The sequence below is a fragment of the Polistes dominula genome, unplaced genomic scaffold (genome assembly GCF_049000335.1).
Source record: "Polistes dominula isolate Pdom_NZ unplaced genomic scaffold, Pdom_raw_medaka contig_31, whole genome shotgun sequence".
Lineage (NCBI taxonomy): Eukaryota > Metazoa > Arthropoda > Insecta > Hymenoptera > Vespidae > Polistes > Polistes dominula.
In genome coordinates this window covers 3,893,197-3,909,660 of record NW_028300925.1, presented here as the reverse complement: position 1 = coordinate 3,909,660, position 16,464 = coordinate 3,893,197, and the positions used below count along the sequence as shown (strand labels likewise).

General features: G+C 34.4%; 3 protein-coding genes, 1 long non-coding RNA gene and 1 other non-coding gene across 13 annotated transcripts in view; 1 reads left to right on the top strand and 4 right to left on the bottom strand.

Moving 5' to 3' along the window:
• Positions 1-617: 617 nt before the first annotated feature.
• ThrRS (threonine--tRNA ligase) lies at positions 618-4,025 on the bottom strand. 4 transcript variants are annotated; one of them, XM_089170967.1, is made up of 6 exons: positions 3,812-4,025; positions 3,423-3,664; positions 3,008-3,094; positions 1,363-2,918; positions 992-1,281; positions 618-895 (listed from the first exon to the last, which is right to left on the bottom strand). In XM_089170967.1, the coding sequence occupies exons 2-6, from the start codon at positions 3,489-3,491 to the stop codon at positions 744-746; spliced, it is 2,154 nt and encodes a 717-aa protein (XP_089027093.1). In that variant the 5' UTR covers positions 3,492-3,664; positions 3,812-4,025; the 3' UTR covers positions 618-743. The 4 variants fall into 4 exon arrangements, with proteins under 4 accessions (XP_089027093.1, XP_015188406.2, XP_015188413.2 ...); XM_015332920.2 differs by having other exon boundaries at positions 3,552-3,664; positions 3,812-4,024; XM_015332927.2 differs by lacking the exon at positions 3,812-4,025 and having other exon boundaries at positions 3,423-3,459; positions 3,552-3,670.
• A 134-nt stretch (positions 4,026-4,159) lies between these two features.
• On the bottom strand, positions 4,160-5,172 carry LOC107072257 (UPF0488 protein CG14286). The gene is given in 3 exon segments (XM_089170955.1): positions 4,160-5,031; positions 5,033-5,058; positions 5,155-5,172. Coding segments are annotated over 3 exon segments (555 nt in total). The 3' UTR covers positions 4,160-4,520.
• On the bottom strand, positions 4,269-4,341 carry TRNAR-ACG (transfer RNA arginine (anticodon ACG)). The gene has a single exon. It is a non-coding gene; the product is annotated as a tRNA-Arg (tRNA).
• A 164-nt stretch (positions 5,173-5,336) lies between the features above and the next one.
• On the top strand, positions 5,337-7,968 carry LOC107073962 (uncharacterized). The gene is made up of 4 exons (XR_001476831.2): positions 5,337-5,501; positions 5,617-5,899; positions 6,025-6,107; positions 7,897-7,968. It is a non-coding gene; the product is annotated as an uncharacterized LOC107073962 (long non-coding RNA).
• tup (LIM1_Isl and LIM2_Isl domain-containing protein tup) overlaps positions 6,131-16,464 on the bottom strand; it is a 46,632-nt gene continuing 36,298 nt past the window's right edge. For 3 of the 6 annotated variants that reach the window (XM_015334941.2, XM_089170971.1, XM_015334940.2), the window contains 5 exons: positions 14,772-14,958; positions 12,081-12,385; positions 8,813-9,114; positions 8,502-8,723; positions 6,131-8,422 (listed from right to left, as the gene is read on the bottom strand). In XM_015334941.2, the coding sequence (XP_015190427.1) occupies positions 8,186-8,422; positions 8,502-8,723; positions 8,813-9,114; positions 12,081-12,385; positions 14,772-14,958 (1,253 nt within the window). In that variant the 3' untranslated portion in view covers positions 6,131-8,185. Of the gene's footprint in view, positions 8,423-8,501; positions 8,724-8,812; positions 9,115-12,080; positions 12,386-14,771; positions 14,959-15,044; positions 15,157-15,747; positions 15,970-16,464 lie in introns of those variants that run through there. The other 3 variants (XM_089170972.1, XM_089170970.1, XM_089170973.1) reach the window with 3 other exon arrangements.

Sequence of the window (16,464 nt, the reverse complement as noted above, 5' to 3'; positions counted from 1 at the left end):
CAAACTCATAATATTTATATCATATATTGATTATGTGAAAAATGTAAGCAATCAATATCTATTTTCTCATTCTATTATTTGAATTTTAACAAGGCAACTTGTTGAACTATCTTTTTGCGAATGCTGTATGTATATCATTTTGTACAAGACATTGTCGTTGTTTTTTTTTTTTTTAATGATCTACTGCAAAAGATTATCACTTAATAATGCCGATACAATGTTAAGTTCCATAATTGAATACTAAAGTTAGGATATAGAGTGACAAATTTTTCATTAATATTATTATATTGCATATGAAATATATTATAAATTGAAATGATCCGATGAGAAGCAATTTTTTTTTGTCTATTTTTACATCTTATTTCTTTGCTTTTCTATTTTTATATATGCAAAACATGTTTCTCGATCAGGACACTATCACTTTTGTCAAGACTATAATAGCGTTCTAATAGAAACGAGGATAGATTGATCTTCATTTTCTTTTTCTTTTTTTAAATAAGAAATTATATAAATTGATCACTTAATTATTCGCGTAGGAAAAATGTACTAACAATAAGTTATTATTTTTCTCTTTTGTATACTTAGTGAGCTAGTTATGTGAAATAGTTAAGAATATATACTGCACAAAAAGGATTTATTCCCATATTATTTGAAAAGTGCATTAGGATCATATCTTATAACTTCTTAAGCTTAGACATATTACCTATATATATAAATAAATTGTCTGAATAGATAAAGTAGATTTATTGAAACCTCTCTTCGCAGTTACGATCTTTCCTTTCTTTAAATAATTTGAACTTTTCGATTAACTCTTCCGTTTTAATTACACCATGTACAACGTTATCTCTTGTACGAACATTTACAGTGCCTGCATTTCGTTCTATCTCTCCGACAACTGAAAAAAATATTATGTAATTAAATAGATTGTATATTGTAATATATTATTAAAAAATATTATGAAAGATATAAAGAAATATTTCAATGTATATACCAAGTATAAAGTTAAATTGTGCTAATTGAGCATTACGAATTTTTTTGTTCAATGTGTCACTAGGATCGGTATCAACTTCTGCATTAAAACCAGCATCCCAAAGTTTAGTTTTAACCTCAATTGCATATTCGTCAAAAGGTGTTCCTACAGGAATCACCATTACTTGTCGCGGCGAAAGCCAGAATGGCCATTTTCCAGCATAAGATTCGGTAAGAATAGCAATCATTCGTTCTACAGAACCCAATATAGCTCTATGAATAATTACTGGTCTTGTCTTTTCGCCCGATTCACTGTAAAGTAATAATATTATAAACTATATTCACATATTAATGAATATTTTACGTAATTACATACTTCATTTTTCAACTTACTTGACGTAAGACAAATTAAATCTAATCGGTAGTTGAAAATCTAATTGTATCGTGGCACATTGAAACGGTCTTTTTAAAGCATCCATAATTGTTATATCAATTTTAGGACCATAAAAAGCACCATCCTGAGGATTTAATTTCCATGATGCTCCAAACGTATTCAAACTTTCCTCTAATGCTTTTTCAGCTTGATCCCAAACAGCTAAATCTCCCAAATATTTTTCAGGACGTGTAGACAAACACAAGTTAAATGTAAAACCAAATACAGAATATACATGACGAAGAAAATCTAATGCTCCCAATACTTCTTCCTTGATTTGATCTGCCATGCAAAATATATGCGCGTCGTCTTGTTGAAAACGTCTCACTCTAGTGAGACCTGTTAATGCGCCAGACAATTCGTTGCGATGTAATACTCCAAAATCTGCCATTCTTAATGGTAATTCACGCCAAGATCTATTTCGAACATCAAAAATCATACAATGACCTGGACAATTCATTGGTTTTAACGCAAATGTTTCCTTTTCAACGTCAAAAGAAAACATATTTTCCGAATAATGTTGCCAATGACCAGAAGTTATCCATAATTTACTATTATAAATATTTGGCGTTACAACCTCTTGGAATCCTCTCTTTCTATACTCGCTACGAATAAATTCGATTAAAGTGTTATAAATATAAGCGCCACGTGGTTGGAAAAAGCAAGACCCTGGAGAGAGCTCATGGAAGAAGAATAATTCTTGTTCTTTTCCAATTTTTCTATGATCACGACTAGCAGCTTCTTCTTGAAATTTCTCCCAGTCTTTCAATTGTTTAGTATCGGGGAAACTAATTCCATATATTCTTTGCAAAGATTCTGCGTCTGCTTTACCTTCCCAATACGTAGAAGAATTCTTAGTAATTTTAATCGCTTTAACTTTCCCCGTATGTCTAATATGCGGACCTCTGCACAAATCGATTAGAGGACCACATTTATAAACAGTAGTAGTAGGAGTATGTACCTTCTCTTTCAAAATGCGTACTTTGAATTCGTTATACTTAAACATTTCTAATAAATCTTCTTTCTTCATTTCGAGTCTTTCAAACGGTTGCTTCTCTTTAACTATACGCTTGTATAGAGTTTCCAAAAAAGGAAAATCTAAATTGGATATACCTTTATCACCAAGGTACATGTCATAATAGAAACCATTCTCTATTGGTGGTCCGTAACATAAGCATCCACCATAAACGCGTTCCATAGCTTCTCCAAGGATATGAGCACTAGAATGCCAAAAAACTTGTTGAGCATCCGGATCATCAAACTTAAGAAGCTGCAGTTTACAACTAGTTTCCAGAGGTCTGTCAAGATCCCAAAGTTCGTTATTAACTTTTGCTATTACAATACTGTCAGATAAACTTTGACTAATATTCCTTGCAATTTCATATGGTGTAGTACGCCATGATGAACCACTAATTTGTTTTCCATCAGGAAGTGTTATGGTTATTTCTTGAGGTTCTTTCTGTTCAATTTCAGATTGATATTCACTTTTCAATTTATCCCATAAAACTAAACGTTCCTAAAAGTATATACGTATATGTATCATATAAAGTTTAACGTAATAACAACACATGAAACAATATTAGTAATGCTTGTTTAAATATTTACTTGAATATATTCAGGCCATGGATTTAACTCGCAAACCGAATTCTTGTCAACAACATTTTTCTTATCTTTCCCTGGCTTCATTTTTGCCTGCAAAGAAAAAAATAAATGCAAACAATCAGTAAACTGTGTAAAAATGTGTCAAATGAATAAGAAGCAATAATAATATAATGCTTCGATCTGTTTTTAATTAAGTACAGTAAAACTGTCAAGGTAGATATCAATGGAATTGTTAAGAAATCGAATATTAAGGTTACGTCAGATTATTGATTCATATCTTTGTTACAATGGATAGTACGATGATAGATAATGATCAGCACAACAAAATAATATTTTATGATTGAAAAATGATCCTTTTTTTTATTTTGGGACATACGATAATTCTGTTAAATGATTACAATATAATTTTATAACAAACCCAAGCGTGCTTCCGCCTAGTACCACTGTAAATGATCCTACAACCGTAAATTCGTAAATATGTCAACATGATATAGAAAAATTAAATATATAAACGATAAAATTCGAATGATAATTAAATAACTCGTGCCTTTTCTTCCTTAATATTCAAGCTTTGAATATCGGATACCACGCTGTCGACCATGTTGATTCACACTCCTCCTATTTCGACTATTTGAATGCTCGCAATATTGTTCCGCAGTACTATATAACAATTTGTTTAAAATTAATCAATTTCATAGAAATAACAATAATTATAATTGATATAATTTAATTCAAATGATGAATAAAAAGTATAGTTTATATAGCTTTTTACTTTTATCATTAAATTGGATATAAAACGAGAATCACCGTTAAATTCGTTATATTCCAACACACGTCTTACACACAGTTCCAACACGTGGATGATCGCTTTATTCTCAATAGCGAATACTTCGCTACGTGTCACGATAATCGCTTTTTTTTTCTTTATTAATGTAATTAATATGAATATCAAGGAATAATTGTTGCATCTATATTCCATATATTTTTATATGTCAATATGGTAGTTATTTAAAAAGTAATTTGTTGTAACTTGTTTTTTTTTCTTTTTTTTTTTTAAGTGCATTGTCAGCGTAATACAAATATTTAAAAATTCGATGAATCAGCTTTCTACGTTTCATATTTTCAAATGGTAAGACAAACAAAAATTTACATACATACATACATATATATATTTAATTGCATATATTTTATAAACTATGTTAGTAGGATTTACATAAAAAATGAAGATGATTAAATAGAAAAAAAAAATAGTAAAAAAGAACTTCGATCCTGCCAGGATTCGAACCTGGAATCTTCTGATCCGTAGTCAGACGCGTTATCCGTTGCGCCACAGGACCATCTTGAAAGCACAGTTGTTTATTTATTTTATGAGGTTAGAGTTAGTCGTAGTAATTGAAAATAATTTAATTGTGCTAACAAATTTGATAGTATAAAATTGATAATAATTAAATGCTTTACTTGGATTTATAAATATAAAAACAAAACTTTTATTAGTTAAGTTTATATGGAAACATGCTTAATTTACACTTTGAAAGTTAAACCTAAACTCTTTCGAACTGTCCTTATCAATTTTACAACTATCCTTATTATCTGACGAATCTTGTAAGTGTTCCTGCGATTCGTTATCAATTTTAACAGAACTTTGTTTAACATTAATAGTAGCTTTCTTTAAAAATACAGATTTTTTATTTAATCTTGTTTTATTTGTAAACGTAACGGATGCTACTTGTTTTTTAAGTTTCTGTTCGTCTTGAATCATTTTCTTCCTATAATCTCCTAATTTATTTCTCATAATTTGTCTTTTTTTAATCAAAGGCGCGGTATTACTTTTTAAAATATTTACACTTTTTAAGATATCCTGTTCTTGTTTAGCTTGTAAGTTTCCTTTCACTAAAGTCGATTCTAATTCTTGAATACACCAATAAAGTTCTAATACAAATTGATCTTCTGCTGTTTGATTTAATCCACTTGTTCCTTCTTCTACGCTGATAGATGTTTCATTTTTTTCTTCTGAATTTGTCTTAACACTTTTTTTTAGGAAGTATCTTGTTATCCTAGAAAAACAATGAATTTATTCTTGTTATACTGTAGTAATTATTTTTAACAAGTATCTAAAGCTGTAATATTCATTAATTACTAGTATACATTACTTTTGTTTTTGGTCTCATTGTAATAACAAATATTCTGTACGTGTTACACTGTAATTTATAGGTTATATTTTCATCAAACTGAAATATTCGCCATCTTACTACGTCGACCAAACACAACGAAGAATGCTGTTTGAAGAAAAATCTCAAAGCTAATTGGTTGCGTTAGGTGTCTGGTAGGTGCTGCCACCTTTATCGAAAGCAAACATTCTTGTCACAGTGAGAAGTTAACTATTGCGTTGTTGTATACATTTTTTCTTTGAGTTATTTTTATGTGAAAATGATGAATTCAGTTGTACTCGAATTTATTTTTTTTTATGTCCAGACCCCGTTATTGTGGAGTAACGAAGGTAAATTTTTTGTAATTGCAAGTAATCCTAAATATTGAATCAGTTCTTGTGAAGGATTTTAAGGTTACATTTAAATTATCATTTCTTAGGAATGCAATGTGTTTTCTGATTGCAGCTAATGTGTCACGCATCAAATTCACGAATAATTTAACCTACTATGAAAATGAAGAAAGAATGAAAGTTGGAGATGGTTGACCTAGGACCTTTCATTTATGTAAAAAAAGGATGTTTTAATCTTAAAAAATAGGACCAGTCGATGTCTCTCATGATTGCTAATTGAACAAGAATTTGCAAAGGATATTGCAACAAAAGCCAAGTGATTTAAATTTAAATGATTGTCATTATCAAAATTGATATCAATTGGAATGTTTGTTATTAAATAATCGATAATAGATTAGGTAAGCAATAGATTAATTCTGAAGAATGAATTATTTGCTAATTATACTTGATCATATGGCAATATACATTTTTTTCAATCTTCTTACTGATATAATTATTTTAAAGAGAATGTTTGGCATTTCAGTGATCAGCTATAATTAAGGAAGTATTAATGCAGAAATCAAGACATTGTGATCAAATCAAAGAAAAAAGAACGAAGAGAAATTGGTAAATATAACAAGATAATCAAATTAGTTAGATAGTTTATTACATTCAGTGCTGCTGGTATAGAAATATTATACAAATTCGAAGATGTTTTCGAACGAATTACGAAACGTTAAAACTACATGAATTAATTTTTTTCTTCTTTTTTCTTTTTTTTTTTTTTTTAAACATATACATACAAGAGAGCGGCGTGTAACGTTTCTATACAAACACCCAACATGGCGAGCATAAAAGTGTGCACACACAAAACGACTCGCCATTTCTACCAAACGAACTGTCCTAATTATAAATTCTAATTTATCGGAGTATTTTTTTATTTACAATTTAGTGCGTTTCTCTCCCATTATTTTTCTTTAAGCTCGCACACTTTGGTATTTTTTTTCCTTTTTCCTTCTTTTTTCTTTTTTTTTGTGTCTGATGAAATTTTCGTTGAAATCAAATCGTCTCTCTGTTACGATAGTTTTTGCTCATGTTAAGTAAAAAAATAGAAATAAAAATTAAGAAAAAAAAAAAAGAAGAAAAAAGAATGATACTTAAGGATTGCATTTAAGTTTCTGAGAAATTGTTTATGAACTTATAACATAATCGGAATAGATAGCATGTAACTATTAAATATAACATCAGCATGTATACGTCTCTCATTCGCTATTTATATTAATTTTGTTAATAATATTATTCTTATTATTATTACTATTATCATTATTATTATTATTATTTGGGCCTGAGCGTATTAATGATCCTAAAATCAATTCAATTTACAGCAACGACGTTAACAGTAATTATGTACACTTCGTACAAGAGTAACACATCGTACGTTATCGTTGTGGAAATATTTATTTATATTTCTTTTTTTTAAACACCATCGGTGATTTCTTTTATCGCCTATTTTCTCGCTTTTTTCCTCTCCCTTTGGGAATAGATGCTGTGTTTGGTCAAAACTGTTAGTATTTCCAAATTTTCAAGGATCAAATACTTTGGCTATTTAATATTTCATGCTATTAGAACAAATCATTATAATATTCTATGATGAATCTTTGAAGTTTTTTAAGTGTAAGTTGAAACACTGCTTGTTATTGATATTGAAATTATAATAATATGATTTAGCGCAACGGGAATAGGAATCTTAAACAAGATGATTTTTTTACTTTTCAAGAGCAAGGATTTATTACTTCTTAAAAATGGTTCTCAGGCCACAAAAATTTCGGAAGCACTGTACTAAATTTTTGAGTAAAGAGAAATGATATTTTTTAATTAATTGAGAACAAAAATACATCGTTTGATTTTATTATCGAATCAAATTTGTCGTTTCGTTCTCTAAGCAAAAACAAACAATTTTTCAAAAACAATATAAATATATAATAAAAAGTACAAAGATTCGCATTATACTTTTTTTCTAGCGCAAATATATTTCACTATTGGTTTGAATTAAAAACTGGAGTTCACAATCGATTAATTGATTACTTTTATTGAAAGGACAGATCACAATTTGTCCAGTAAAAAGAAATCAGAAATTGATTGACCGCAGTAACATTTCATGTTCGCATGACCAAACAAACTTTTATTGTTTGGCATAGTTTTTTTCCTTAATACGCATATCCTTTCTTCCTCTTATAATACAATACTTACTATCGTTGTTCGTAGATTCCTAAATTAATACTATTCGTCTCGAGCTAAAGTTTCCATTTCGGGAGATTCGCACTTTTTCTCTAACCCCTTATATTTCTTTCATCTAATAAAACTTACTAAACGGATCTACATGTGTGCTTCCATGAGAATTATTTGTCCTATATAGAATCCATCGACGACGAAGGCGACGACGACGACGACGATGATGATGATGATAATAAAGAAAAAAAAAAAAGAAGGAAGTAAAAACAATAGAAGGAGGAAGAGAGAGACAGAAAGAAATAGAAAGAGATCGAATGTTCGTTCACAAGTCTCCCGTTCATCTTCTCGTCATTACTCGTCATCAAGCTTCTTTCTTGTCAATGGAAAGATTTGAAGGTCACGATCAACATCAAGTTGATCTTTATCTTGAACTGTGTGTTGCCATGAGCGAGCCATAGACGATAGGTACGACACTATGGACTACCCGTATCGTGATGCAGCGAATCGCTGTCACTTTCGAGATAAGTGACGTAACTGTCGGTACTGTCAGGATGTTGTCCCATATCCGGACCACCACCTCCAGGATGATGAGGACCTGGCGGAGGTAAAGGACCACCACCTCCACCGCCACCCCCATCGTTCATTGGACCACCGAGCATTCCTGGAGGTGGGAGCTGTGGCGGGGCTCCGTGTATATCGTATCCATGCATCTGAAATTCAAACAAATATGTATTTATGCTAATTCACTAATTATATTGCCTGTATATAAGAATAAGGTATTGTATTTACCTGAGAAACCAAATGATGGAAGGCTGGTGCATTCGGATCCAACCTATCGAGATCCGTATGCAAGGCAAAGTCGGATAGAGCTTTCCAAGGTGGTTGATAGGCTTGTACTTCTATAGGGGTCATGCCGATGGGGCTTTCGTGTCTCACAGGGCTACTCGCCACCATTGGAATCCCATGCATACCGCCGAAACCCAGTTTACGCCCGTCCTGCAACGGAAAGCACTTCGATCCATTAGATCAATAAAATCGGTTATGAATAAAACAATAACAATTAGTAGTTTAGTGAAAGAGGACAACGTTTATTTTATTACCTTCTCTTGCATTTGTTGTTTCATCGCTATCGTCTTCTTTTTATCCTTACATCTCTTGTTTTGAAACCATACCCTGATCACTCTTGGACTTAGACCCGTCATTTCTACCAATTGTTCCTTCATCAATGCGTCTGGTCTTGGATTTGCAGCGTAACACGTTCTCAAAGTATGAAGCTGTTTCTCGTTCAAAACCGTACGAACTCGGGTTGGTTTTCCATCGGAACCACCACCGCTCTTGTGACTACCGGTTCCTCTTGCACCACCTACGCCGGCCTTATGAGAACCACTCTCTGATCCAGAGTCTAAAAAGAAAAGAACATCAAATTCGAGATTGATATTTAATAAATAATTAAGTAGTAGATGGTTATAGATAAGATAAAGAAAATATTTGCAAGACTAGCTAGTGTGACTTTAGCGAACTCGTCGAAGGGTGGACAAAGGGTGGACAAAGGGTGGACAAGGTGGGTGCCCTTATGCGTAGGGCAACGAGCGATCGTACCAACCGGTCCTGCAAAACGCTCGAGGTTCGAGCTAATGGGAGATCCGGATACTGTTTCAATATGGCCGGAGAACAACGCAAAGGGCACCGACGACAATCATCGCGTCTTCTCTTTCTCTCTTTTCTTTTCCTCTCGCGCGGCACAAGAACTCGAGAGAGCAGAAGAACGAAGAAACAATATTGTCGATGAGCAAACTCGGATCCGCGCATTCGTGACCATAGCTCGCGTTCTCCTGCACGTCCTTGGATAACATCGAGCCTGTCGGTTCTTCCCCTGGAGTACGTTCCCAAGTTCCTTCTATCGGTTTCTATTTGATTTACGGTGCTTCGTCGGAGTCCTTTTTTTTTCTTTTTCTTTTTTTTAGAAAAGACGAACAAATTCGTTGAATCGAACTCTCTCAGGAATATATGTTAATAACCATTATCTTGCTAAATATACGAATTTACGCAGCAAGGTCATCGACCTTATATAAAAAGAATAAAAAATAACGGTAATTAATAAGAAATGATAATTAATCGTAGAGTACTAGATTAGGAATTTATATAAAACTGATAGACGACAAGTAGATAATTTTGCTACGAGAAGACGGCAAGAATTGATTGAATTCAACTTCAAGGTTATCGACGTTATAAAAAAAAATAGTAGTAGTATGTATATGTATACTTGGCGATAAAACTTGACTTGACACTCTTTCGAAACTTTTGCGAATCGTCAAATTAATTTTGAAAGATGCTGGCTACTGCGTTTGCCAACAACGTGATGAAGGAAAAATAGAGAGAGAGAGAGAGAAAAAGAAAATTGATCTCTGTGAGAAATCTGTCAAATGGTGTATGCAATGTACACGACGAAATGGAATTTGGATCGTCTAAATAAGGGTTTAAAAGGGGTGAAGGGTCCATAGAGTTGGTACAAGACAGAGAACTTTCGTCTTACGATGGAATCGATTGTTTGCCGACGGTAAAACAGAAGGAGGATAAATGCAAGAACATCTTGCTGGATAAATGAAATCTTTTCTGGCTATTTTTGGTATCCTAAGCAAATAATACTACTATGGAAGACTGCGAGCAGACGAGGATCATTTTGAAGAAAAAAAAAAAAGAAAAAAGAAGAAATAGTCACTTCGATTTGAGAATAACTACCCCTATGTAAAAAAAAAAAAAAAAAAGAAAAAAAAATACATTATCGTAGTGATGGCACATTTTAAAAATAGAACGAAATAATCGAGCTTTGTTTGCTCGTAAGATGAATTCTCTTTCTCTCTCTCTCTCCTCCCTCCTTTGGAGGGGGGAGGGGGAGATCAGTAATGACCGTAATATAAATCCATACGTTCGACTTAATGTCTCGCATTTACAACGAGAATAAATTTCAACTTGGCTTAATACCAACAGACTTATTTCACCGTTGACGACATTTCAATTTCATTGGCTCGTTCATTTGACAAAATAATAAAGTAAAAGAAGAAACATATGTAAGATATTTAAGAAATAGCAAGGACATTAATTCGATGAATGTTGAAATAATTGCAGGATAACGAGCTCGTCCTAATGAAATTTATTCGTGGGATCAAAACGTCGAAAGGATTCTTGTCGAATATCGGGGTACAAAGAGCAAATTTACAAAAGGGTTCCCTGCCCGAGGTATAAAGCCTGTCTACGAAATACAAGGGATTTCCGTCGATGACGACAACAACGAGGACGATGAGACTAGAACTATGGCGAAGTGTAACGGGAACGGCAACGGCAACAGCAACGGCAACGACTATAGTGTTATGTTAGGATCGCCACGTGTAATTAGGTGTTGATAATTGAAGCCGTTGAGACCTTAAAGGCTTGACCACTACACCCTCTTCCTACACGCGTGGGATTACATGGCTCAGTGTCCATCCACCATACACCATCCACCACCGCCCATATTAGGTAATATGAGTACGTCCCGAGGTGTTCGATATTGAATTATCAACGATCTAATAATCTATGATAATCTAAACGTTTTCAACAAATTCTTTTCTTTTATATAAAACGAATAATTATACAAACTAGTTATGCGATAAAGATAAGGATAATGTTTGTCGAAATAATTTGTAAAAATATTACAAACTTGTTTTAGTAAAGTAAGTAATTAATATGCTATTAGAAAGATTTCATTAAGAGATAGGATAAACAACTTATTATTACAAGCTATGCAATCTAAAGGATATCGTAGGTAACGTAAATTACATTTCGATTAGACCGAAACTAGTGATTCTATTTTATGGTTAAAAACGTGACTAGGAATATGTGTACCAAAGAGGGTACGATGTAAAAAGATTAGAGAAAGAGGAAGAGGAATAAATTTTGCTCGCTAATTCCAATGCAAACAGTATGGTACGAAGGTGTCACCACAACGTGACACGGTAACTCATTTCATCTTTTGTGTTCTGTTTATCATCGTGATTCTTGTATGGAAATCATTGGAGCAACAAGCCGAAATCCCTCTCGTCTCGACTCATTTTCTATCCAAACTCGAAAAGTATCTACTACTCGAAAACGAATCTCAAGCCGACGGACAGTGGTTTGACAAGTCTTTAGAGTATACGAGAGGTGTCAAATGTAACACCACCCTGCCAACTACTGTCGTACATAACTACGCACGATCCAAACGTCTCTTTTTTCTTTTTTTCTCGCGTGTCTTTTGCTTTTTTCTTAAACAAGAAAACGCCTCGTCTTCTTCTTCTTCTTCTTCTTCTTGTCTTTTTTGTGGAATAAAAATAAATTGGATTTCTTCCTTACCCGACATCGAACCGTCGTTTGGATGCAAGTGATGATTATTATTTGTTAAGGAAGCGTTGTTGTTGTTCTCGCTGCCTGGTACACCGCCAGTAGCCGAACAAAATTTTCCACTTTCTAGTACGTCGTGATCGTGCATACAAAAAAGTCCGTCCTGTCTAAGGGCGAATTCATCGCCCGGTAAAAGCTTCCTCATGCAAGCTGAACAACGAAAACAATTCACGTGGTAGATCTTGGTCTTTGCCCTCATCACGTACTCGTTTTTGCTGAAACACTGACTGCACTTGTCGCACTTTGTTCCAAACAATCTGAAACGTTCCAAATGAACATTCATTGTTAATACATATACAATGACAAATATTTGGATAATGAATATATGGAACGTAGCCAGGGATGATCATTAGCGCATGATTGATTAGAAAAAGATTTCTGATAGAATTGATGGTGTCCGTAATTGGTAGTTGCGTTGGCGTCGACAATCCCTATTGTTATCGTCACAGTTACCATGCGTACCTCTACACTTAACAAATATAAATAAATAAATTTTCAAGAAAATACATTGAATAAAAAAGAAAAGTCATGAATTTTAATCATTTTCTTCTTTCAAGTTATCGGATTTGTTGAAGCTATCATGAAAATACACATTTATCGTTCAATATTCTCATACACTTTGCGAATATGGCTTACGTAGTTTGTAGTTGCGCTAGAGCAGGCACCAGGTTGTTGAACGAAAACGAGAGAGAGAGAGATAATATTTATTGGCGTGCATCCTAATCTCGATAGCATCCTAGGCTCTCCCATAAGTTATGATACACTTCAATATCTGATAGTGCATAGCACGAATCGCACGGGTGGCTCTCGTGCACGCTCATAATCCGACCCGAACGTTTTGCATCGACTCGAAATATATGACTCGATTGGCTAGTATTCTGACCCGATCCTACAATAACCTTCCTATATTTTCTGATATATCGTAATATCGTATAGAAACGAAACATAAACTAGCGTGTACTACACGGGAAGAGTGTTATTTATGTTCACGTGTTATGGCATTCGTGAACTTTGCGTTTAGAAAATCGATTTTAAGGGATGAAACCGAGTATTATATTAAAATATTCTTTGTAGGCGTATAAGCAGAAATTCATAGTCATGGGATGCGAGTAATAACATTTTTCTTTGCTAATCGTAAAAAAGGACGATGAATTTTTCGTTGATATTTCAAGTAGAATCGAGTAGCTACCGAAAAACGTGAAAAAATCAGCTCGCTCCTCTCGTTTTGACTTTTGAGACTAAGCGACAGGGACAACAAACAAGTTAACCGATGAATGTCGTGTCTCGGAGAGAATTCACCGTATACTCGACCGGATACGCCAGTCTCTGTTCTTCTCTTCTCTTCTCTTCTCACTCGTTCGGCCTTTCCAAGGCGTTTCGACGTTTGACGGATCAATGCAAATAAACGGCCTGTCCCCGAGGGAGAAAAATATTTGGTCCACGTCGAAATCGTACCTGCCAGAAAAAAAGACGGCTACGAACGAATAAAAAAAAGCTCAACTTGCATTGCCAATGTGTACGGCAAAAAAAAGAACAACAGAAAAAATACCAAGAAGAAAAGTGACATAAAAGATCTTTGTTTTTTTTTTTTTTTTTTTTTTTTTTTTATCGTAAACAAATGGAAAGAGAGAGAAAAAGTTTCCCGCCATTTAAATTCGATCAACGCTAATGCCGTCGTCCCCATTTAGCATCCGTCTTATTTATAATTGGAAATCGAATTTGGTTTCTAGTCCTTTTTAACAAAATCGAAAAAGAGATCCGTCGTTGCATTACGTTACTACACTCTCTCGTGTTTTTTCTTCTTTCTTTCTTTTCTTTTTTTCATTGCAGTTGCACGCGCGAACCGTCCGCACATGTTCCTTCGTCTCGAACATGTTGCATACCTACATGGTAACATTACGCGAGGAGACGAGACGAGACGAGACGAGACGAGAACGAGACGAGACAACTTTTCGTTTGGTTTTTCGTTCGAACGAAAGAGAACGACTCGATCGGAGTTTATATGCCGTTTGTTACTCGTTGCTACGGGTTCACAGATAAAAATACTTCCCAGTCATTTCCTTTTTTCTTCCTTCTCTCTCTCTCTCTCTCTCTCACACATTCTTTTTTATTCCTTCAGAACGCGTTTCTTTATTCCCTTTCAATCCCGGTCAGCCTCCTCAGCTACGTCCTATCGCGTGTTACCAGCATATATATGCGTACCCTATGTAAGTGTGAGAAAAGGAAAGAAAGAGAGAGAATGTAGCGAGTTCTTAGTGACAAGAGGGAGGACAGTTTTGCATTAATTACCATACAGCAGACTTCGATCGGGATTCGAGCTTACGCCTTCCTTCCACCTTTTTTCCTGGAATTTGTGAACGCGTATCTTTCTCTTTCCATCGTTTTTTTCAAGACCGCACCATCATCACCAACGCAACAACAACAGCATCAACGGTGTACTACCATAGGCAGCAACCGCGAGTTTTATGACGGCGGATCGTAAAAAGGAAAAATACGAGAACCGATAAGGATAAAAAGAAAGGGATAGAGCTGTGTGTTTCGTAGAAGGATCTTTTAAAGGGTTGGCCTCTCGGTTTTTAACTTTCTCCATTTTTCTTGGAGAAAGAATTATTTTGATTTGTTGTTTTTCTTTTCTTTGCTCACCTGACGTAATCTCCCTTGCAGTAGGTCTTCCCGTCGCGAACGAAGCAGGTGCAATGCTCGTCCAAAAATTGCTGACACTCGGCACACTTCAAACAGGCGGCGTGCCACTCGAGATTCGGTGCCACCCTCAAAATCCACTGGTCATGAATTCGGCCTCCGCAGCCAACGCAATGGGAGCTTCGTCCTTCTGAAAATCAACAATATTTTTATATTCTAATTTATTTCAAACAAGATATTCAAAGATGTTTAATAAGTTCTAATTAATATACCTACTTGCAATGATTATTGTTTCAGTAATAATTGAATAAGAAAAATCATAAATTGATGATTGAAACGTTAATATGCTTCGATGAATTTTATTACTTTCCATTAATGTTTGATCGATCGTTATTAAAATTAGAAATGACTCGAAAATGAAAAGATCACCAATTGTGTATTCCATCGATTGGACGACGATTAATGATGTAATTGAGTGTCACTCACGTATCGATTATCACGAACAAGTTTCCTTCCTCCGATAACAGCGACGCTTTAAACGAAACAAAATGGAGGCTGAGAGAAAGAGAGAAGAGAAATAAGAATGATGAAAAATCATGTGATCGATATTACAATGAAAGACACGATGATTTATCAAGTCGCAACACTTTTTCTTAACACTTTATTGCTCTTACATTCGAAATCAATCGATTTAATTTAAATGCTCACGTACGAGTATTAAATATCCTAATAGACTACGATCTACCGGCAGAATATCACGTTTTTCATTTATACTTTTCAAAAACTATAGCATGCTTGTCTTCAACTCCGCGCCATATTACGCGATCGATAATTCCCTTTTCCTGGAAACTCCTACGATACGTTTCATTGAAACAATATTTTCTTTAAACTCGTGCTTTCACCTACGCGCACTATTCAAATAAACTAACATATTTATTGAATATTATACGAATGTAAATACAATTAGTAGGAAGAATACCTAAAACAATAAAGTAGATATTATTCCGGTATGTCGGGGTGAGAACTGTCACGATGTATAACACCTCTTTACAACATTTCATTATTCTTCTAAACAACAATATTTGGACATGTCAAAATATAATTCACGAACTTTCAACTTTTCAATGATAGACGTCGATAAGAAAAATAAGTTAAAAAAAAGGAATAAAAAAAGCAAGAAGGACAGAACCACCACCATACACTGAATCGATGTAAAAGGAGACACGATTTATAAAGAGAGACAGAGAGAGAGAGAGAGAGAGACCAACAGTTTGGAAAAAGAGAAGAGGAAAGAAAAGAAGAGAAAGATAGAGCAATCGACTAAAAGAGAGAGAGGGAGAGAGAGAGAAGATGATAAGAATAAGAAGATTCGAAGAAGGAGATGGTGAAACAGGCACAGCATCGTCAGTGGTGGCTGCGCCACTGCGGTCGGCCGCTTCCAAAATTAGCTGGCGTTTTCTCGGGACGCGTTTGCGCGTCCGCGTTGCCGAAGAAATGCCGAAGAAGAAAAAGATATACAGAGAAAGTGAGAGGAACATACAAGGGTGTAGACATGGGCGGTTCTTGGTGTATGAAAAGGGGACTTCGAAACTCCGCCCAGGGGAAACCGGATGCCGAAACTCCATCGGAGTCGGCGCCTAAACGTTTCTGCGCGAGTTTTGCGCAGATTCCGGAGACAACAAGACGACCGATTAGA

What these genes read in the sequence shown, in the direction of transcription:
- ThrRS (XM_089170967.1), bottom strand. Translation starts at nt 3,491, where the DNA reads ATGTTGACATATTTACGAATTTACGGTTGTAGGATCATTTACAGTGGT. An exon ending in CATGGCCTGAATATATTCAA is followed by an intron (nt 2,919 to 3,007) that starts GTAAATATTTAA and finishes ATATACTTTTAG; the next exon opens with GAACGTTTAGTTTTATGGGA. An exon ending in ACAATTTAACTTTATACTTG is followed by an intron (nt 896 to 991) that starts GTATATACATTG and finishes TATTTTTTTCAG; the next exon opens with TTGTCGGAGAGATAGAACGA.